Below are 23786 nucleotides of genomic sequence, written 5' to 3'. Positions count from 1 at the left end.
TGTTTACAAGGATCGCATTATCATTCTATAATCTCAATCTCAAGTCATTCAAACCTAAACTATAAAGTTTTATTATTAATTTCGATATGAATAATTTGATTTCAAAGTTCTTTTCTTTTTCCAAAAGATAATGCTAGACTTCTTTTTCCCTTTTCTTTTCTTCCTATGAGCAGGCATGCAATCATCTTAGTTTTTGTCATGATGCCATTGCTTTTCCGCATTGCATTTGGCTTCAACAGCATCGAGGAACGTATTATTATAAGTATTTTATATTACAGCAATGATATATAAGTTGGATAGATGAAATATAAGAGTGTATCGAATGTGTTGTGCTATCGTTGTATGCTATTAAAGTTTAAGGAAAAAATTTATAAGACAATAAGGCAACAATGCTTTATAGCACAAAATGTTGGGCGGTCAAAAAGCAACATGTGTAAAAAATGAGTGTAGCGGAAATGAGAACATTCCAATGGATTTGTGGGCACATGACACGATATGATTAAGAAAGAAGATATCCGACGTAAAGTATGAGTGACCGCAATTTAAGATAAAATGAGAGAAAATGAGTTAAGGTGGTTTGGACATTGAACTATAGATCTACAGATACTCCGATTAGAATATGCGAGTATAAGACGGAGACTCAAGTCAAAGAAGTTAGAGGAAGATCTAGGAAGATTTAGAAAGAAACTTTAAGAAAATATACTAAGTATTTGTAGCTAACGAAAAACTTAATACAAAATAAAGTACAGTGAAGTTCTAAAATTCATAAAACTGACCCCAATTATTAGAATAAAATTTTAGTTTTGATTGTTCTGATGGAGCTATTTTGTGAACGGTTACATTACCGCATACAGATTCATACTTTTACTAAAACAGTGCATGAGTCCATAGGTGCGTTGTAAAATTTTTGAAGGCCAAATTTCAGCAGAAAATGTGAGCATTAAAGTTTGAGCCGGTGGCGGTAGTTTAATTAGAACCCGGATCCTCTCTAGATCTAAAAAATCTAAGCATAAGGATCAAATGATCTGGACCGTTAAATTTAATCAAACGGTTACAATTATTATAATTTTAAAGGACCCACTGTTTATAATCGTTCGATCAAATTTTAACGGTCTAAATTATTTGATTATTAGGTTCAGATATTTTGGGTCCGGAGAGGATCCGGGTCCGTTTAATTAGAGCGGTGAATGCTGCAGTGAATACAAGGCTGAAAATGGTCAAAAGCATCTCATGTAGCATACCCCTTAGTCGCAACTCGCAACAAGTGTCTCATTTTTTAATACCATTTTTTTCCGTCTCTCCTTTTATTTAAAGAGCCTCTCAGCTCAGTGGACTTCACTGATATCACCACCAGCAGAAGCAGAAGCAGAAGCAGAAAGCCATGGCTTCTTCTTCTTCTTCTTCCAGAGCTCTCTTGTTCTTCTTTGCTTTGCTTTCTCTCTCAGCAGTTTCTTGCTTTGCTACTGAGAGAAATGAGGAGGACCTAGGCCTTGTCATGGACTTCTATAGGGACACGTGTCCTCAGGCTGAAGAGGTCATCAGAGAACAAGTCAAGCTTCTCTACAAGCGCCACAAGAACACCGCCTTCTCTTGGCTCAGGAACATCTTTCATGACTGTGCTGTCCAGGTACATTCATTCATACGACTCACTTTTTCTCATAAAGATTTTTCGGAGAAACTTACCTACACTGGAAATGTCATTCTGTCGGTATTTCAAGCCCTCTCACACACTATCGTGCGTTTTAAGACTCGTTTGTGACTGTTTTTGTAGAAAACGCTTATGCTTAAAAGTGCTTCTACTAGAAGTGCTTTTATTGTAAACATGACAAACGTAATCATAACCGTTTTTAGCTATCAGAAAGAACTTTTAGCCATTTTTTGAGATACCTTCACAATAACCTTTTAATTTCTTGCAGTCGTGTGATGCATCTCTGCTGCTGGACTCAACAAGGAGATCATTGTCTGAGAAGGAGATGGACAGAAGCTTTGGGATGAGAAACTTTAGGTACATTGAAGAGATTAAAGAAGCTTTGGAGAGGGAGTGCCCTGGTGTTGTTTCCTGCTCAGATATTCTTGTCTTGTCTGCCAGAGAGGGTGTTGTTAGGGTATATTTTCTCTTTACCTAATTTCTCTTCCTTTTTTACTTTCTGCTTTTATCCACTTTTGGTTCACAACTATCTTCTGTAAAAACAGAGATCTGAATTTAGTAAAAAAAGAAAATTATCTAAGTTAATAATTTCCCTTTTTAATATGTAGGTACAAATTAAGATGAATTAGTACTCGGATTTATTTACTTTTTTACCTTTTTGATGTAGTTTTGGTATATTTTTGAAGTATATATTTCTCTAAATCGTGTTTTGAACTTAATTACTGTGTTCTCAGCTTGGAGGCCCATTCATTCCTCTTAAAACTGGAAGAAGAGATGGAAGGAGAAGCAGAGCTGATATCCTTGAGCAATACCTTCCTGACCACAATGAGAGCATGTCCGTTGTCCTTGAGAAGTTTGCTGACATGGGCATTGACACCCCCGGTTTGGTTGCCCTTCTAGGTATATATGCTCTAGAAGCTGCTTTTACTAGAAGCACGTTTAAAGGTTAAAATAAAAAATATAAGTGCTATTTCGAGAACAAGCGTTCTAAGGAAACACTTCTAAGCCTTGTTTGAGATTTGCTTTTTTGGAAAACGCTTCTGCTAGAAGTGCTTCTATGTGATAAAAAGAACTTTTCAAAGAAACATAAGTCGTAAGTGATTTTGTTGCCCTAAAACACTCTTTAACTCTTTCAAATACAATTTTGCTTCTCCAGAAATTTTTTTATATCAAACGCTATCAGAAACACTAATTTTGTCGTATTTGTTGGAACCAATTGCAGGAGCTCACAGTGTTGGAAGAACACATTGTGTGAAGCTGGTGCACCGATTGTACCCAGAAATTGATCCTCAGCTCAACCCTGACCATGTCCCTCACATGCTCAAGAAGTGCCCAGATGCAATCCCCGACCCGAAAGCCGTTCAGTACGTGAGAAATGACCGCGGTACCCCCATGATCTTCGATAATAACTACTACAGAAACATCTTGGACAACAAGGGTTTGATGATGGTGGATCACCAGCTAGCCACAGACAAGAGGACAAAACCCTACGTCAAGAAAATGGCCAAGAGCCAAGACTACTTCTTCAAGGAGTTTTCGAGAGCCTTCACCATTCTCTCCGAGAACAACCCTCTCACCGGAAACAAGGGCGAGATCCGACAGCAGTGCAATGTTGCCAATAAGATCCGGGACTAGCGCAAAAAGCAGCCTTGTCAGGAAGCACTTTTCTTCTTTAGTTATGTAATTAGGGGAGAAAATGTGTGTGGGACAAGTTGCTGGATAATAAAAGGGTTTTTTTTTTTAACCAATATGTATGTTTTGTTTTTATGGAAGTTGGTCAGTGCTAGGGTTAAAAGGCATGCATGTGGTCATTTGTTCATGTGGCCCTTGTTCATGATGCACTGTGTCTGATTTAGGGTTTCGATTTTATCTTTTGGCTTCTTCTCTTTGGGTGAGATGGGCATGGTGGATATGTCGGGATGTGTGTATGTATGGATGGATGGTTTGAACTTTGAACATGTATGCTGATGTATGGATTTCAACGATGATGGTTATGTATGATATATGCTTGCAAATTAAGCTTCTTTTGCATATCATGCCGATGTTGTGAAACTAATTATAGTTATTAGAACCGAGACGGCTGCCTGGTGTGTAGTTATGCTTGGCTAGTGTTTTATTGTGTATAAGTGATGAATTACCTTAGTGATTACCGCGTTTTTCTTCAACTCCTTAAATCACGGGTTTAATCTTCTTCTCGTCGGATTGTAGTTAATCTTCTCCTTGTTATAAATTATAAAAAAAAAGCTCTTACCAACTAGTGGTGGATTATAATTAGACAATGATCAATGCATCAAGTAACTAAAACTAAAGTGGAAAGTAAAGAGAAAGAAACGATATGATTCTGATTAATACATAATTAAGCGGATAAATCCACGAATTAAATACCGGTTGGTGAGTTTGAGAGATTTTTCAGTGTGACCGTCACACGAGATGGTACACTACATTTCCTTATATAAATGGTGGGTTCTGTGTGTTAAAAGGTTAATAACTTAAAAATTAAAATTTTTCACCACTTGTATAAAAATACATGGTGTACTATCTGTATTCTTGTCACAACTAAAAATTTCTCCCTAGAGCTGGGCCCTCAGATAGTAAAGAGAATAAAGAAATCAACTTTAGAAGCAATAATTAATTAAACCATTAGAGGAGTGTTCCAAAAGCTTTCCATAATTGATATTAAATAATTAGAAAATGCCAAGACAAGCAAATTAAGGGAGAAAAAGGAAGGAATTGCGTAAGAAAAGCTCACATGGCCACAAATGGCATTGGATCCAATGTCTTTAGATGTGACTCCTAGAGAGAGATTGTTACACATGTCATAAGCTAAGGTGGTTCTCTTAGATGAGAAAAACTCGGGGATATGGATGTGGAGTTGAGTCCATAAAACTTGTCATTTAGGAGCACATTTTACAAAAACATGAGACTTATTTATTTTAGTTTCACTTGACTCTATAATTTATACACATGTCTCACATGTGGTGTCCTAATAAGTAAATTTACCGAAGTTTCTTGCATTCTCATATAGTACATTATTACTTTGTGCACTATTTCTCGAGAAATTTTTCAGTATGTTGGGAAACGACTCGGTTTACCAAATATCATAATACAATTGGTTAAATTTTTTTTCTTTCAAGTTTCCGACCAATTGTATTATCACACAGGGTAGACCAGAAATTTCCAACAAATTATATTATTACATTTAGTATGTACCAAGCTATGTTCCTGACACTGAAAAATCTCCCCTACTGCTCATCCACATTTGCTACTCCTAGTAAGTTTTGGTGTCAATTCGTGCACGGCTAAGCCCATGAGCCTAATTTGGACCCGTGGCCAACGAAAAATGCCCCGATCAATTAGCTGTTAAGGTTTCTTCTTCCCGAGAGAGAAAATCCAGGACTCCTGCTATGGATTCGGGTCTGGGAAAATGGGCGGACGTCTGCCTGCACTGGGGCAAAAGAGGACACGTCAGCGAGAATTTCAGGCTCAAGAAGCACACCGTTGGGCCGCCAACACCATCGAAGTGATCAACGAAGCATTGTTTTTGACCGTCGATTCCTCGCTGGAGTCGGGGATCACCACCCCCGGCGTCGCCTTCCACTGCTCGCCGCACCAGGGAATCATGGAGAAGTACACCGCCGGAAACTACGGAAAGGTGTACCCGGCCTTGCGGCATTGGACATTGTTGGGAGAGGTGACGTGCTTGTCAAGTTACTGAGTGGGGCTCCGTGGATGCTGCACAATGTGATGCACCTCCCGGGTTTGAAGCGGAGTTTGATTTCGGTGAGTCAGCTGACTAAGGAGGGCTACCAGGTTGCGATAGGGTCCTAGGGCATCGTGGTTATGAATTGAAATGTAATTGTGCAAATGAAACTTTTGTGTTGAAAATGTTATTGTTACTGGGTGGAAATGCACTGATTAGTTCATGCAGATTTGGATTTTTATTCAAAGATGTGTGATTTCCCAAGTGAAAGAGAAAGATATCTGACTTCGATCGGCATGCCTCGTAGAAGGATTGTAAGAATCTTGATGATACTTGGGTAATCGCAGAGTATTGGTTCATGGTTGCAGGGCAGGCTAACGAGGCAGCGGCGTCACTTAGAACTTGCTGCCTCGTAAGCCTGTCCTGCATAAAATCTTGGTGCTTGGTTGTTCTGTTCTGGATTTTCGGAGTTAAAATGATGACAAGATCTGCCATGAAAACCGAAAAGAGGCTCATTTTCTTACATTGAGTACAAGATAGCGGAATTGAACAAAGCCTGTATTAAGAATAAGGAAGTTGTGATAATTACAAGGAAGACAGATATTCTAATTCTTCTTTGGTTCAATACTGCTTGAACTGCAATTGTAGCCACTATCAGCTTCCTCTGAGGCTGCACCATTTTTTCCTGCTGCTTCCACCATTTTGGGGTTCAAGGGACTGCAAGATGGATTGTTGTAATAGGGCTGTGGATGAATGAAGTAGTTTCCGGTAGAAGGAAAAGACTGGTAGCCATGTGTAGATTGATAGGGTCCGGGAGAAAATGTGTTTGGGGGAGGCCAATATACCATAGGCACAAAGGTGTTAGCTGGTTGTGGGGGAAAAATGTGATACGGTGTTTGACTAGAGTAGGAGATATTCGTACCAGCATTCGCAATTACAGCGTTTGAGATTGGTTGAGCATCTAATGGCGTATGAGACGATAATGTTGCCATTGCTTGAGTGTGAAGAATAGAAGTCTGATGGCCTACCAGTCCAAATTGTGTAGAAGGCGCAGAGCTCAGAAGTGTAGTCCGTGGGAATGGAGATATCTGCATATTGTGAGGCTTCCTATTCGAGCGAGGTTGTTTTTTCGCCTTTGTTTTTGTTGAACAAGATTTTCCACAGAACTGCTGAGAACTTGGACTGGCCTGCTGAGAGAAAACAAGATCAGTCTTCAGAAACTCGAATTTATTTGTCAATGTCAAATCAAACTAGGAAGTGCTCAGATATATGAACTGGGAAGTTAAATCGAAACTAGGATGTGCTCAGATTTATGAACTGGGAAGTTGATCTTACAGTGTCACTAGTCATAGGATGTGGAAGAAATAACTCCTCCCCTTCAGCATCCTCATCCGTCCTACAAGGAAAAACATGTCGTGCTTCAATTATATTAGAGATTACATTGAGGTACAGAACTATCCGAATAGCCTTTTTTCAGAAATATTCATTTCGTACTAGTATATTAGATTGAAATACCTATAATATTTCTGAAGCAAGTCTAAGTTCTGGTATTTAGTTTCTCGTTGAACAAGATCATCAGGAAAACCAGCCATGAAAAGAAGAGTGATGCCCAAGGCCTTGAAGAAGAAGCTCCCACTGCGAACATGAACTAGCATTGCCATTCGACACATTAGTGGCCCAAAAGACTTCAGCTTGTTTCTTCCCATACGCTGCCTAACATATCTGAAACACATTTATGCAGATAGAATTTTGAATTAAGCTGCAAACCTCGGTAAATTAAAAGTTAATTTCTCCAATAATACTTACTCATTTTGGGGAAGATTTCGTGTTCTTCCGCCATACTTTATGCAGAGAAATAGCCATGATGGGCAGCTAGAATCCGATGGTCGCATAGCCTTCTCTTCTTCGAGTATTTTAACAGGACATAATGTCGGATTCTGTTGATTCGGGTAAAATACCTTCCTCCGAACACCAGGATTCTCATACAGAACATGCTCCTGGTAAGGAACAAAAATTAAATTGCTTTTTTGCTGATGAACAAAGAAAGATTAAGCTCGAAAACTTATTTAAATGCAAAACTTATCCTAATACTAACTTCCTTACCCCGGGATCTTTCGTAGACATGTATGGCTCTCCCTTCCTTAAAATGCTAAAATGATTGAAGTCTAATTCATAGATATCTTCGCAACCATGCCTTATTCCAATTGATGCAAAAACTATGACCTTTCTTATTGTGTGGGATTGAGCATTTTTCTGCAGCAGGGCTTCTGAATCAATTATTCTCTTCACTTCTTTCGGGCAGAATGCCACCTTTGGAGGTTTTTTCTGTTGCGATGTGCTTGCAGATCCTGCACGAATAAACTCCTTGAAATTAAGGGTATCAGATGGCACCTTGTAACTTCCAAAATCACTAGGTTTTTTCTTGTTTTGGGTTCGAAGTTGCATCTCATCACAAACTGGTCCTGTATCAGGTGGTTCATTCGTTTCTTGGTTTGCATTTGAAATCACTGGCTCGTTCCCACCTGTGAAAACGTTCTCACATTGCGCGTCCAATCCCTTATCAACAACTTCACATTTCAGCTCACTACAAATTCTCGAAACATTATCAGCTATTTCCCCTTCTTTACAGTCATTATTAACACAATCCTCTTCACGGTAATCATCATCGTCGTCATCGCCATCATCAGAGTCATCGCAGTCAACTGAATCGCCGCCATCTCCTTTTTCTAGATGCAAAAACTGAGTTTCCTCCATGCTCATCCAGTTGACTAGACGGTCTTCCAGAATTTGATCTTTAAGAGCCAAGCATTGCGTGCGATGCTTCTTCTTCGAATCCATTTCGGTTGGGATAACATTTCCATCTTCGATTCCATTGTTATCTAGTTCTGTCTTCTGTCGCTTGAACTTCTTGAAGCTTCTTATCATTGCATTCAAAGAACTTCCCTGATGTCAAATGTTAAGAGGTTGGCATAAACATGATCATTCAAAACCGTAAGTGCTTTTAGTTGTAAAAAAAAGTGCTTTTAGCCGTTTTCAGAGCGGTCTCAAACATCGCTACAACGCTATTCGTTGAAAAGCAAAGAAGCTACCAAAAAAGTCAAGGTCTTACTTGTCCATCTGCTGGATGAGGAGGCTGCTTAGCCTCTCGTTCTTTTAATTGAGCTTCAAGAAATAGTATCCTCTCCATGAGCTCTGCATTCTTCTTTCGCTCCCTCTCGAGTTCGGCCGAAACCTCAGCAACGACGACATTGACACTCTCTCCTCTCATCCCTTCCTCTATAACGCACAGTGCAGAAGAATTGACCAGAGGGGCACAAGAGTGAAGCTCCATCATTGATTAGGACGAACACCAATATGATGAAATATGTAATAATCTTTGAACACCAGTAAGAATATCATATTAAATGGAAAATACCATCTAAAGAATTCTCAGAGAAAATGCGTCCTGCCGGAAGAAAATCTTGAGATAAAGTTTAACATATTTAAGCAAGATTAGGGCTATTTTTGTGCTTGGTTTTTGTTTCAGTTTTCTAAATTGGAAAAGTAGAGCGGCGACTGGCGAGGGGGCAGACATGCAACTGCACGTGCACATCTCTCTCTCTCTCCCTCTCGTTGGACTTCAGTATTAAAGCGATTCTCGCACATCCATTTTCTTCTTTATGTAGGGTTTAGACCGAATAAATCAAAGAAAACCCAAATAACATAAACAAGCACATATACAAAAGAAAAGAGCAGTGTAGAGATCATTTTTCTTTGCCAAAATGATTATCGTGTGATGTTATTGCATGATTGGGAATATAATATTCGGCATATTTATCTTGAGATAAATTGTGTTGCTGATGAGTTACTGAGCTTCTCTCACGCTTTGTGTCCAATGTATTTTGAGCAAACTTCATCTTCTTGTAAGCAGTTATTATTGTATGATATTTTTGAAGTCTCTCGACCTCGCAACATTATTTTGTAATTTCTCTTATATCATACCATTAGCCCCTTTCTTAAACAAAAAAAAAAACAGTTTATTTTCTTATGTGAAAGTTTACATTTTTGAAAATTGTTTGATTACAATCCATAAAATTTCATTAATAAGAATCCAACAAGGCCTCACCTTTTGTTTATTTATTTATAAAATAAAAAAGGAGCTTTGAATCTCACAATTTGGTGACAATTCACAGTTCACACTTCACAGTTGTGAATTAATATTAATTAATAAACAAAATTGTACTAACATATAAAACAGTTGTGAATTAATTAATTAATTTTTCAGCAATGCTGGATTAGAGAGCATCCTATGCTCTTTTCCTATATTATATTACCATATAAAAAATAATACATAGTTTGTAGACTATGTTAATTACACTCTTAACCTAAATCCGAACAAATTCTACAAGCGCACATAAGGATGGAAATCGAGTTGTATCGTGTTGTGTTCTTGTGTCATTTCATGTTAGCGTGGAGTACTAATTAATCCTAATCCAAACCGGGGCAGGTTTATCTTCGTGTTTAAGTTAATCGTTTCTATAATTTTGTAGTTAATGAAAATTAGCAATCAAGGGAGTGCTGATTTGAGGTATGTCTTGACTTAGGGAGTCCCAAGTGGATGCATAAAAAAGATGGGGTTGTACTGCACACGTGCACATAATATATATCGTAAGTGGGCAGCATCATAGAATCTTACAACCTCACGTGGGAATGCTTAGCCCCTTGAAAATGCAATTTGTGTCAGGGAATATGAAGGCTAAAAACCTTGGATACCATCCTTCTAATTTTAAACAAAAATCCTGTCATTCGATTTGGGCACCTTCATTTGCTCTTTCCTAATTTAGTGTTCATGCAACAAGGAGTTTGTAACTCGGTTGATTAAAATTTAAAAGAGTTTATCACAGCATTCGAAGTTCTGCATTTAGTTTGACTCTCATAATATCACTTGTATAAAAAAATTTAGTGTTACCGATAATCCCATAACAATGTCGTCTTGGTGCTGAAGGAGCAAAAGAGTAAGTAATTCAAATGAGTAATAGCATTTATCACTGTATCAGAGATCCTAAGTTTGGAAAAATTATATGTTTTTATGAGATATGCCCTACAAATACGAGGTGTATGTGATAGAAACCTGTGGGCGCCCAAAATGGTAGCTATAAATAAAGAAATGTTTCTTCAGGGTTTGTATGGAAACTGTGCTGCGGTGCTGGAGAGGGGAAGGGAAAGTCCTACAATAATGAGTACTTACCTCTCTTGATTACTGCCCTTTTAATTTTCAAGTAAATAGTACATTCTAATAAAAAAATCCTGGGATTCCTGGGATTGAAGGGTGTCTGTCAAGTGGGTGTCCTTCCAAAGGACTCCTTCTCCTTCGTATATGTACTTTGTGTTTTTTTTTCTGGTAAAGTGTGCACAAAAATAAAAGGATTAATTGAAGTTTAAGAATTGAGATATTTGGTACTATCATAGCCATCATACCGTGAACTTATAAATGTTGGGACTAAACTTGTTAAATTGGACATTGGTCTAACATGTTGGGTTTTAAGTCTCGTCTCAAAGAATGAGACTTTAATAAAATTGCATGGACTCAACTTCAATCATATTCGATCTCCGTCGCCAAACTGATTGAGCACTTAACTGAAGCTAGAGAGATTTTACCATTCTAGTGTGTGGTCAATTCAAGGCGTGTGGGTGACTGGCTGTAACACAACTCCTCGTGGAAGAAATCACAGTGAAAGAACATAGCATGAAAAGAGAGGTTGAGTTGAGTTGGATGCAATATTGATATCAATATAGCATACAGACCAAAACTCCTATCATCGGCAGTACTTTTGTTCAGCATTTATATCACAACGAAATCTTTTTAAATTAATTAAAATCGTCGTATATTCAGGAAAAGGTTCATAACAAGATTGAACAGAACTTCAAAAAAATAAGCTAACAAGTAAATAGATGCACAGAAACACAGCCTAATTAATCAAACACCAAACTCTAGCATCACATGCTCAAACTGCCCGTTTTCGATCAAGATTAGTCTGGTTTACTTCATACCTCCCGGAAATAATGCTCTGATACGAGCACACGAGTCATACTACCCAACAGTTAAACTCACTTAAGCAGCTCAAATCCATAACGATTCACTTGTGCTTGTAAGTTCTGAAATGCCTGTTAGTGGAATTAAAAGAGCTTTGCTGGTTGTTGAGTCCCACTTCTCATCATTGCACAGAATTCTGAATAGTTGATCTTCCCGTCCTATTTGGTTCAAAGTAAATCAGTGCAGAACACGACTGAGAAAAAGTAACAGATATTTGAAAGTCGCAAGTAAACTTACATTATCGGCATCAACCTCAGAAATTATTTCTCTGATGGTGTTATCATCACCCATTCCATACTCCTTCATAGCAGCCTCTAATTCGTCTCTTGTAATATACCTGTTAGTGGAAATTGACGAAGGAACTTCATTAACATTCGTTTTATGACTGAATGATAAAAAGAAATAAACAGTTTCTTTCCTAGTAAATTATGATATTACAAGCTAATATATATATTCGTAACTACTTATGCCTGACAAACAGGGTGAATCAATTTCAGCTTGCAAAGTTCACAAGTTGAGACTAAATTTATGAATCAATAAGCAGAAAGTTGTTTGAGCACACATCTAGCACGATCATAACAAGAAATTTATCCAAAGTTATTTATTTCCCCCCAGTAGGATCAAGTAGTTGAATTTCACTTGATCAAAAACAGAAATCCAGTACGACATATGTATACAGAAGCATTGCACAAAATTTGTCAACTCACCCACTGCTATCCTTGTCAAAATACTGGAACGCTTTGTAGAGATGCTCATCTCTTTCTAATCTTTGTCTATGCATAGTCGCAGATATAAATTCTATGTAATCAATCGATCCATTTCCATCCACATCAGCCTGAAATGTGTTACACGGAAATCAAAAAATAGCCAGAAGCAACATAATTGAGTTCCTGGGGAATTGATGGTTACTTACAGCGTCCATGAGTTGCCTAACTTCGGTTTCAGACAGCCGCGACCCAATACGCGCTAAACCTGTCTTCAGTTCTTCGTAAGTTATTGTACCACTGTTGTCAGTGTCCATATTGGTGAACATTGTTTTAAGGCCTTTAATTTCTTCTTCCGATAGATTCTCTGCTATGACCTGGGGAAATTTTCAAAATGTACAAAAATTATTAGGGGAAAAAGACAAATATGATAAGAAGAAATTCTCTGGAAACTTTGCCAATATTAGGTAAATATAGGAGCTTCGGAACAAAGTCCTGAAATTACCTTCAAAGCAAGTTGCTTGAGCTTATTCATTGCCCTGAATTGCTTCATTCTAGAGAGAACTGCACTATCTATTGGCTTGTCTGATGCTACTCCGCCTACTCTGAGCCACGGGTGCTCTGAGCATACAGAATATTAAATATCAGTCAAAAGCACACTCATAAAACAAGAGCTGGTGGTAACAAGGGCCGTGTGGCTAAAAGTTGGTTATTGTAATGCTGTATATTTATCCTTTCAGCTTCTATTTAACTGCTAAATTTGGTTCGTTGATTTGGAAGCAACAGATTACTAAAAAACTAAACATAGGATTATCCCTTGAATGCCAGCACAAGGCCTAATTTCTATCATGTCATTTCATAGGCAAATGAAAAAATGTCGTTTCAAAAGAGATTATAACACATTTAAGGAGAATGGTCTATAAATCATACAAACAGAAATTATCGACGGAAATTATATCTTATACAGCATGTGTTGCTTCATTGTAACTTTCAATCCATCCAAAATAGCATTTGAGAGGTAACATACCAAGAACTTCTGCAGAAGTAATTCTCTTTCTTGGGTCCTGTGTCAGCATCTTTCTAACCAAATCTTTAGCACTGTCTGATATCGATGGCCATGGTTGACTATCAAAGTCTATTACTCCTTCCAATATGGCATTGAATATGCCCCTCTCAGTTTCTGCAATATAAAGAGCGAGATATAATGATAGATAACTAAAACCTAAGAGAACAGTGAATGTTTAGCAAGAATACACTGAATTCATATTTACCAGCCCAAAATGGAGGTACACCACTGAGTAGGATATACAGAATAACCCCTGCACTCCAAATATCTATTTCCTTTCCATAACTACGCCGCAAGACTTCAGGGGCAACATAGTAAGCACTGCCGACTATATCACGGTACACCTTTCCTGAGATTAGGACAAAGCAGGTATCGCTACACATTAGAATGTATCCACTAGATTAAAACTTCAGATTATATATACTTAACTGAAGCAATAAAATGAAAAAATGAATTTTTTCGGAAAGCTTTACAAAGGAATAAAGTGGTTTATAAACATCATAATTCGATTAGCTACACCGCATAAGGTAGGAAATGGCGCAGGCTGACCACTCTTACTACTTAAACCTTCACTACAATGTATAAACAATCATATTATCGGTTCCCAGTAAACTACACAACCTTCCGTTCGCAATGTAACTTCTTGCCATTATAACATCTGCAACTAAACTAGATGAATAACAATTTGTAGTAAACTATTACTGGTATTTTTACAACACATTTGGCATATATCAACAAATAGGGAATTACAAAATCAAACTCAGAACGCTCAAGCTCAAAATTCTACAACTTGTAACAGGAAATATGAACATAGATCATAAAAATCAATGCACTCACCTTCCTCAATGAAAACAGACAACCCGAAATCCGTTGCCTTCAGCATTGCCTTCGCATCCTTGCTAGACAGCAAGAAATTCTCTGGCTTGAGATCGCGGTGCAGCACGCCCATGAAGTGACAAATGTGCACAACATTCACAATGTCACGCAGAATTGCAGCGGCAGCCCTCTCCGAATACTGTCCCTGCGCTATGATCCGATCGAAAAGCTCCCCACCGGCGCAGAGCTCCATGACCAAATGCACAGAGTACTTGTCCTCATAAGCTCCCTTGATCTCCACAATGTTTGGCTGCCCAGACAAATGCTGCATAATCTGAATCTCTCTCTTGATGTCTTCCCTGTCGTTTTTGCTCACGAGTTTTCGCTTCAGGATCGACTTGCAGGCGTAACTGTGGCCGGTGGAGTTCTCAGTGCACAAGTATGTGATGCCGAATTGGCCTCTGCCCAGTTCTTTTCCGAGTGTGTAGTACTGCTTAATGTCGTCAAAGGGCTTCCCGAGAATGCTATTCGGCGGCGGCGCTGGTTTTACTGGAGAAGGGTTTGGCTGCTGGGGCTGTGCTCTTGGTTCGGGCGGCGGCTGTGCAGCCTGTGCCCTCTGCTGGGGCTGTGGTCTGGGTGGTGGTGGTGGTGGGTAGTGGGGTTGTTGGGATGAGACTTTCAGAGGCTGAGCCGCCGCTTGCTGCTGCTGATAAGGCTGGGATGACCCAAACCCATTTGAACCGGGTTTCGGAGCATTCTTTTTGCTGCTACAGCAACCCATTTTCCGATCAGGATTCTGGGATATTTGTGGCGGATTTCAATCGAAAAACAAAAGGGTAACGACGAAACGCTGAATCGAAGAAAACCCAAGAATCAGATCTTTGAGGAATTTAAGCGAAAACCCAGATCAAGATTAGATAGTAATTGACGAAGGTGCAACCATAGCCATCGTCTACATGGAAAAGGTTTGAAATTTGCGTGTTGACGGGGAGCTGAAATTCAGCAGTCCATACCAAGTAAAATTAAATTTGGTTGCTTTTCTTTCCGGAAATTTGAAGATGTGGTGGATTTGTCGGGATATCCGAAATTGCTCCAAAATCCAAATATAAACACAAATAAAGTTCTGCTGATCAATAAATGAATTCGTTGAAAATGTTGACGCTAGAAACGTGTGAAAAACATGTCTACAAATGCGACAATCAATAAGGGCAAAACTAAAGGGACCAGCATGTGACTGTTTTTTGTTCGTGAGAACTTGCTAGTTTAACAACTATACTATAATTTATTCTTAGAAAAATTATTTCTATAAAATGTTGTCACAACCCGTTCCGAATATTTAATTTTTGATAATATGAAATGACAATTTTACCCTTTAACGTCTCGTGGTGTTGTGTGTTTTGGTTCCAATTTGAATGCTAGGGTTATAGTAAGAACTAACCTTAGCTTAAATTTTGGAAATTTGGAACTTGGATTAAAGGTTAGTGTATAAATGGTTTGGTTGACTTTGTAAGGACCACACACACATACCTTTTTCTCTCTGTTCTCTCCCGTGCCCTTTCACACACACACTCTCTCTCTTTCTTCTTGTATGGTCAAACATCAAGGACCTCTCAAACCTCACAGATCGAGGAAGAAAATGGTACCATTGTGTTCTTAAGGTCCTCGCGAGTTCAAAGGTACCAAATATAGGTAAGATTACCTTCGATTTCACGTAGAACCACAATGCCCGATTTCCATGCATTGTTCATGCAACTTTTATTCTTCAATTATTAGGGGATTTCAAGCTTGTAGGAAGTTTTAGGAGGTCCCAAGGAGGCTCGGGGTAGTTCGTTTGAAGAATTTGGACATCGGGATTGCGAGAAACGACGAGTTGCAGGTTTGGTCGGAATTTCGAAGCTTCCCCAACATGATTTCGTGAGATTTGATGCTTCAAATAGGTATAACGCCATTCTTCTCACTCTAAGCTTTATTTGGTTTAAATTTCGAAGAAAATGGTTGAAAAATGAGTGAGAATAAACGGTTAGAAGTTTTACCCAAAAACCGACGAAGTCGCCGGCAACCGGCGACTTATCGAAGAAAAAAAAAGAATATTCCGTCAGTTTTGACGGAATATGCTAACGCCGTCAGTTAATTTGGATGGTTATCGTTGGGTTTTAACGGAATATTTCGAGGAATATTCCTAACGCCGTTGCTGTTCCGTTACAGGTGACCGCGCGTGGCCGGCGCGTTTTGCCGTGCACTCGCCGGCGCGTGGGGCACTGAAAAATTAATCTAAAAATTTAGGGATGATCCTGAGGTTGTGTAGGTCACTGTGGTATATTCATATACCCAATTTGAGGTATATATGAGAAGTTATTAGCTAGTTTTGTCTATGTGCTTTAAAATAACGTTTTTATAGTTAATTCGCATATAGGTGAGACTTATCCCGAGGACGAGCGTATCCAAGGGCGACTCGGGGGCTATGACCCTTTGACTTACCAGTGAGTGGGCTTTTAGTTTTCAGTATATATTATATACTTGATATTTTCCCAGAAATAGGTGTTTAAATGATAGTATGCCATAAATGCCATGCATATAAGTTTATAATTCATACATGAATTGGTATGTGATGCTTTATATATATAATTGTGGTGATGTGGACGCTCAGGTAAGCTCAGGTAAGTTGTGTTGGTTATGTGAATCATCGATGATGCGATATGTGATTGAATAATGTTGAGCTCATAAAACTGCACTTAGGGTGATTGTGATTTAGTCATAAATATGGCACATGCCTGTTTATTATGTCACCTCCCGCACCATATGCTCATATTGGATCCAATTTAGGTGCATAGTCTTGTCATACAGACATTTATTATGGTTCCGACTCGTAAGTGACTAGCGATTTATCGCCCAACTATTATGTGAGAGTAGTATTGAGCATGATTATATTACACACATTATTGTCGTATGAACCTTTTTGTTTTGTTCCGACTCTTGTGCAGTATATTGCCGTATAGGTCATTGTAGTGACTCCGGCTAGAGTAATTTTTTAGCTATGAATTCAGCCGTACAGACTACTACAGGGGTTCCGGCTAACATGTGATATTTCTATGAAATTATTCTTACCTGAATTGCTTACTCTGTTATATCTTGGTATGACATACATATGATTATGATTAAGTGAAGCATGATTTGAAGTGATATGATTATATATATATATATATATTTATGTATATGCTTATATCTTGATTCTAGGAAAAATTATACATGTTTTACAGCGAGGGGTTAGATATGTTGATAAATGAAATGATTTTGTAAAACATTTGTTTTTGCCCACTTACGTTTTCTGTTTTGCGCATCTCCAGGTTTTAAGTAAGCTTGATGTGGGTGACTTGAGGACGTCGGCAGTTTTGACCTATCTAAATAATAGTAGGACATTCATGGTACTGTATAACTAGTATTTGTCCTACTGGACTACACCTAGACTTAGTATGCTCTGATTAGGAGTGTTTACTTTTGTAACTAACTCTGATCACTTCCTGTTTAGTAGTGCACTCTAGTAATTTGGTTTTTAATTATTCGTATATTTCCTATCATTATTGCTTTCGCATTGTGCACATGGTTACGTCACTCTCACGTGACGGTCAGCATGTCTTGATCTCGGTCGGGGTGTGTCAAATGTTGTAAAAAAAATCGTCATATAAACCATCGCTCTCTAAATTTACAGTGTAACTATTTACTTGTTAAATATAGAATTAAAAAATAAAATTCAAGGGTGGATCTTCGAGCAAGGAGAAAAGGAAGAGATAAATTTTGCATTGAAAAGGAAGGTCTCGATTAACACTATTCACTTCCTAGTTCAACAAAAAATTAGAATTTTTCTTGGAAATTTTTAACATTATGTTTGGATGAAGAAAATAAACTTGAAATTTTGACAAAAGTTAGAATTTATAAATTGACATGCACCAAATCTCTTGTTTAGATTCATAAACATAGAAATTTAGAATTTCCGCATGAAAAAAAAAAAACTTGGAACTTGGGACCTCCAATTCCCAAGTTTAAATTATATATAAATATGTGTCATTTTCAGATTTTTATGAGTGAGAGTAAATATAATTATTGTATTTTTGTAAATATAATTATTAAATCTTAGGCCCCATATTGTAAATTACTATATCTTAAATGGCTAATGTCTTAAACTATATATCCAATTAACATGCAAATTAGTGCTTTAGGCCCACTTGGTATTTTCTTTGGTGTGATTGGCTCGTAATCGTATCATTGATTTTTTTGGAAAATAATCATAATTATAATTTGAACCCATTAACATGACAAATTCTTAATTATAAAATATCGTTCTAAATATCCCAATTGCATGCCAGATTTTTTCTATAATTAAAGAATATTACAATTGATAAGTTAGATTGCTGTCACTATTAACTTTTGGTTTATTAGATGTCAAGTTATGAAAACAATTGTCTTCTGGTGCAAGTGATAACGAGGGAGGAGAATTGAAACTAAAGAAACTTCAGATATACAGATAAATATTTTTTTATACAAACATAAGGTCTCGAATACATGAATCTTATCCTTAACTATTTGAGTTACGAAACTCTTAAGGAAGCAGTAAGCAACGATGTCGATAAAAAAATTAAATTATTCTTCCCCTCACCGTCTCTTGTGTATTTTATTGCCTCTATTTGTTTATGTTCCGCTATGTTTAATGTTTTTTTTCATCACTTGTTTATTTTTATTAATAGAACGATACATTACATTAAGATGTGATAGAAATAAATTGGTATTGAACTCGTCGTTTACGATATTCGAACTTAATTGTAATATAGTGACTTTCTCATCACTTTATTAACAATATACTGTGGATAATGTTATTAACACACCTATGCTATTTTTAGTCATTGATCTTCTTCAATTCATTCGATTCAATGACTAAAAATTAAAATAAATGTGACAAATAAAAATGGATTTGTGAATAGAATTACTTTTTTTTTTTTTAAGGAAAACTAATGAAAAATGCTTGAAAACTTTGAGTTTTAACGATAAGGACAAAATAAAGGGTAAAGTAAATAGTACCAGAATTGACTTTTTAGTGTAAAAATGTGGCTTTTAGTTAAAGTGAACAATAACGAAAGCTTTTCGTTAAAGTTTTTTTTTTTTTTTTTTTTTTAAGGGAACTTGAAAGAAAAGCTCATGATATTGTTCACTTTAAGGAAAAATTATATTTTTACACCAAAAAATCAATCACCTTTTATTTTATCATTATTGTTATAACTCAAAATTTTCAAACTTTTTTCATTAGTTTTTTTTTTTTTTAATACATCCATGATTCCAGGACAAAAAACCAAATGCCAAAAAGTCAATTGAAAGTGGACAGAATCATGTGGAATTTACCTGCTCAAGCCATACAGGTGTGTGGATTCCAGGTGGTTTTATGTGTTGGATAAGAGTTGACCTAAAATCACAAATACGTGTGATGGATAATATAATTTGGAACTAAAATTCAATGGGAAACATAAAAATTGTATACTAATGGATGAACTGCTAATTGGATTTTGATTAGCATGGGGTTTGTGACAGTTTCTTAGACCTCAAATCTTGAATATTTAATATGAGTGTTACATGATCAGACTTGTAAGGTTAATTAATATGACTTTGTCGCATTTAAAGTTCGATTAACCAAATAACATTTGGAGTATGTTTTTGAGAGAGGTTGGGGCTAGAAAAGGATCTCCGTAAACAACCAAATCAATGACTTTGCCAATATTTTTGCTACTCGTAAAAGTCTGCTAGAGAAGCATATATGGATTAAATTAATTAGCTAGAACAATGTGTTTATTCCCTCCCTTACACCAAGTCAAAATTTTATTTATAAATCTCGGTAGTTTAAAATATCGTATCATTATTCAAAAGTAGTCCAAAAGTTGAGACGGTAAAATTGTGGCATAGTTACGGAAAAGAAACATGGTGACGGTCTAAATGACTGATTTGAGCTTTTCCCCATGATTTTCTCACTATAGGCCTTACAAGATAACCCATTAATTTAGGGCTATTGTCTCAAATTAGTAAGACCACTGAGCATTGGGCTTTATTTTGCACCTCAAATTAGATTTTTAATGTTAAGGGGTTACTGTTGGTATTTTCTGTTTTTTTTTTTTAAAGAAAAATAAAAAATCATTTTCTTTTAAGAAAAGTACGAAGAACATTTTATTGAATTAGAAAAAAGAAATTGCAATAGTTATGAGGGGATAAAATCTTACACCTAATTAGTAAGGACATAAATCTTACCTCTTATAATACAAGGCGAAAGAATAAGCAGTACTTTGATCTAGAAAACAAATAAAAATACAAGAAAGAGGGGAGGGGCGTAAAGCCTAAACTCCTCCAAAGAAAATTTAAAAGGTTTAAACCTGCAAAACAAGTTTCAAAACACCAAAAATAATAGGTTAGGAAAAAAGAAAAAACATACATCATGAAAGGTGACAAATCTATAAACCAAGATGCACGTTGATTTGAAAATTAAAACCTAAAAAAGCCAAATCTGAATGTAAGGAAGCACAAACCGCCGATAGAGAAAGTCCTGACAAACCAAAGCACATGGACATGGAATATAACTGCGGGAAATGGATATTAAAATCAGTCCAAAATTATAAAAATATGGACAAAAAATGAGGTGAGGTCCATTCCAAGCAACGAGCAAAACCAAATGCTTTTTAGTGGAGGGCGATAGATTGTGGACATGGGTACATACGGCCCTAGTGAACCTGGTTGACAAGGTCCAAGATCAACAAAAGTTAATTTTAATGTCTGCCTATGCTATAGGAGGTTCAACAATACCAAAGTAAATTGGAAACTCCAAGATGGTTGTCTTGTGAATGGCACAATCATAGATTGGGGAGGTTGAAATATCTATGTGAGTCTTTCAGGTTTTTGAAAGGGTAAACTACAGCGACGAAGCCACCAACATATTCATTTAAAAAAAATGGTGGTTGTGAAGCAAAAAATAATCACAAGGCGACACATGGATTTTTGGATAAAAAAGGATAAAAATACCCCTGAGGCATATCGGGATTCCTACACGCGAGCAGCGGGCAATCATCCCTCAACCAAGTCATTATTGCCCAAAATAGGTAACAATTCAAAACCTATTTCATTCATCAAATCCCTTATATAAGGTAACTCCCAAAACTTATTTCATCCCGTATATTCTCTACCCCATTTTCCTTTTTTTAGCTAATCAATTAGGTAATTATTTTATTAATTAGCTAATTGATTAGATAATTATTCCATAACTCCCAAGTTATTTCTTTTAAATTATGTTAATTAGTCAATTAATGGATTTATTATCTAATTAATATATTAATGGCTAATTAATTACAAATTACACCCAAAAAATACCCCAAATAGCCGGTCCCTATTCTCCTAATAGGGCCGGCCATATCCATATAAATAGCTCTCTATTCTCTCCAAAAACTACTTCCAAGTCTCTTGCTAAAATTCTCTAAAATTCTCAAATATTTTCTCTCTAAATTCTAACTTTGGTATCGGAGGTTCTTCGGCCAAAACTTTCCCCCCCCCATTCATCGTGGGTGCGTGAGGCTTTTGGCCTTGACCAAATGTGTCTCCTAATAGGGCCGGCCATATCCATATAAATAGCTCTCTATTCTCTCCAAAAACTACTTCCAAGTCTCTTGCTAAAATTCTCTAAAATTCTCAAATATTTTCTCTCTAAATTCTAACTTTGGTATCAGAGGTTCTTCGGCCAAAACTTCCCCCCCCCCATTCATCGTGGGTGCGTGAGGCTTTTGGCCTTAACCAAATGTGTTAATTGTTTTGTAGGTGAAATTTTGTTCAAGATCAAGGAGAAAGAAATTTGCATCCACGGTGGTCTAGTGAAAAACGAGCAAAAGTTTAGAATTCTCCATTCAAGTTTGAAAACTTACATATGCATTTCTTGGGGGATATTGAAACTGATTCGACTTACCTTTTAACATGAAAATCAAAAGTATGATGTCGTCTCATGTGATATCAAAATTGCAAGGAGGGATAAACCAATTTACCACCAATTTATGGCTAGATACCTTATATAATAAATTAAAATCAATTAGAGTAACTTAGATACTAATTTTAATTTTTTTTGTCAAATTTAGTTACCAAATTTGTGGATTAACAATTCATCCAACACCATTCAAATATAACTTTGGGACGAAGAAACATTAAGTTAATAAGAGTATTTCAGCAAACTATCCATTGATTTGTACCTTATTATAGATTTGTCTTTAAAAGAAATGTACTCAGAGTCTAATACTAATGAATTAGTCAATGGCTTCAATTATGAATTCTCAAGAAATATACTAATGTGAGATACAGAAAGTACTCAAATTCTGACTAGTAAAGATGAAATATTCTTATAACTTCATGTGGCCATAACGACATATGTAACAATATTGTTGGAGGTAAAGATATTGGATTAATATTATTAGCCATCAAATCTAGATCCAAAAATAAAATGAAGGCATATGGGTCATAACTTTTTCAAGAAAGGGACGCAACTACGGAGTCACAACTCGCAAGGAATGAGAGCCATTGCTTTTACTTTGTCTTCCCGCCATTAAAATCTCGACACTACCTAATAAGTGACTCGACTTCCGAATTTTTGGATTCAACACTAAGCTTTGGATATCAGTGGGGCCCACACTTATGCTCAACTATACGTGTGTGTGTGTGCACACACATATATGTGTATATATATCTGTGGCTGAAATCAAACCACACATCATTGATCTTTTCTTTCAAAAAAGATATTAGCTGGTGTCACTATTTGGAAAGCCAAGAAAATTCATCGAGACGTTTGCTTTTCTCTGTTCATTATAATGTGATTTGTTATTATTATGAGTCGAACCCAAGATGTATCATGTGATTCATTGATATAAAGTTAATTAATCATGTTGATTAGCAATACCTAATTTTAATCAATTTTCATTTAAAAGGGTAAATAAGATGTTGAAATTAACAAAGTATAGTTTAGGTGTACAAATGTTGGAGACACTTATCAATTACTAAAGTATAGTTTAAGTCTTAAGATTAGGTTTTTGTTAAGAGTTTAAGAAAGGTTTATAGGTGTGAGTTAGCAAGTGTAGATGGTGCAAACTTTGATTCTCTATACACAAATATGTAATTGGCCGCATCTTAAACAGTTGAACGTTGATCGAGCAACTTTTAGTCAAATGATTACAAGGTCTCAATGATATTATTTCTTCTTAACTCAATTGATGTTAAAAAATTCAAGGAATAAAATAAACATGTTTAGGTCGGATTTTTTTTTCTTCATGAAAACATGTTTTGATAGAAAAAGAAATAAGGAATTTACAAAAATAATCAGGACTTCTTTTGTAATTAGCCTATTTTTGAGAACTGAGGTTCATAAGACTAGAGTAATGTTATTTAGTTGCACAAAATTGATATATTTATTGGCATTTTAAAATGTGGACTCGATATACGACGATAAGATTCATTTCTATTGGACAGTGTATGTTAACATGTATGTTAATTTATGTGTTCAAACAGCGTTATGGAAAACAAAATACTTCGAAGTGCAAAATGAGAGTACCCATTTTGTTTTACTTAGAAAAAAGAGCAAGAATGGTCTAAATTCCGACATTAAAAATTCAATGTTTTGGGCAAATTGGGCTCACTCACAGCTAAGTCCGACTAGATTAGACTCAGCTGAATCATTGCCCAACGAAACTTACCAATTCACAACAATAATTATACTCCTCTAGATC

General features: G+C 36.6%; 3 protein-coding genes and 1 long non-coding RNA gene across 5 annotated transcripts; 2 read left to right on the top strand and 2 right to left on the bottom strand.

Annotated features, from left to right (window-relative positions):
- Positions 1–1173: 1173 nt before the first annotated feature.
- On the top strand, positions 1174–3667 carry LOC103422468 (peroxidase 42-like). The gene is made up of 4 exons (XM_008360532.3): positions 1174–1627; positions 1917–2105; positions 2383–2548; positions 2871–3667. Exons 1-4 carry the CDS (start codon positions 1382–1384, stop codon positions 3281–3283), a joined length of 1014 nt encoding a protein of 337 aa, XP_008358754.3. The 5' UTR covers positions 1174–1381; the 3' UTR covers positions 3284–3667.
- A 2229-nt stretch (positions 3668–5896) lies between these two features.
- On the bottom strand, positions 5897–8860 carry LOC103446865 (uncharacterized). 2 transcript variants are annotated; one of them, XM_008386020.4, is made up of 6 exons: positions 8458–8860; positions 7452–8291; positions 7155–7345; positions 6864–7070; positions 6684–6744; positions 5897–6535 (listed from the first exon to the last, which is right to left on the bottom strand). In XM_008386020.4, exons 1-6 carry the CDS (start codon positions 8680–8682, stop codon positions 5954–5956), a joined length of 2106 nt encoding a protein of 701 aa, XP_008384242.4. In that variant the 5' UTR covers positions 8683–8860; the 3' UTR covers positions 5897–5953. The 2 variants fall into 2 exon arrangements, with proteins under 2 accessions (XP_008384242.4, XP_017190348.3); XM_017334859.3 differs by having other exon boundaries at positions 5897–6538; positions 8458–8833.
- A 2308-nt stretch (positions 8861–11168) lies between these two features.
- On the bottom strand, positions 11169–15182 carry LOC103446719 (calcium-dependent protein kinase 2-like). Its single transcript, XM_029087604.2, has 8 exons — positions 14029–15182; positions 13397–13540; positions 13153–13305; positions 12631–12746; positions 12335–12502; positions 12129–12256; positions 11659–11758; positions 11169–11579 (listed from the first exon to the last, which is right to left on the bottom strand). Exons 1-8 carry the CDS (start codon positions 14786–14788, stop codon positions 11505–11507), a joined length of 1644 nt encoding a protein of 547 aa, XP_028943437.2. The 5' UTR covers positions 14789–15182; the 3' UTR covers positions 11169–11504.
- Positions 15183–15622: 440 nt separating this feature from the next.
- On the top strand, positions 15623–17528 carry LOC139188379 (uncharacterized). The gene is made up of 3 exons (XR_011571777.1): positions 15623–15944; positions 16421–16487; positions 17352–17528. It is a non-coding gene; the product is annotated as an uncharacterized lncRNA (long non-coding RNA).
- Positions 17529–23786: the final 6258 nt, after the last annotated feature.

This window comes from Malus domestica, chromosome 10, assembly GCF_042453785.1.
Source record: "Malus domestica chromosome 10, GDT2T_hap1".
Classification (NCBI taxonomy): domain Eukaryota; kingdom Viridiplantae; phylum Streptophyta; class Magnoliopsida; order Rosales; family Rosaceae; genus Malus; species Malus domestica.
Note: the sequence above shows the minus strand (reverse complement) of the source record. Positions and strands in the feature narration are given on the sequence as shown.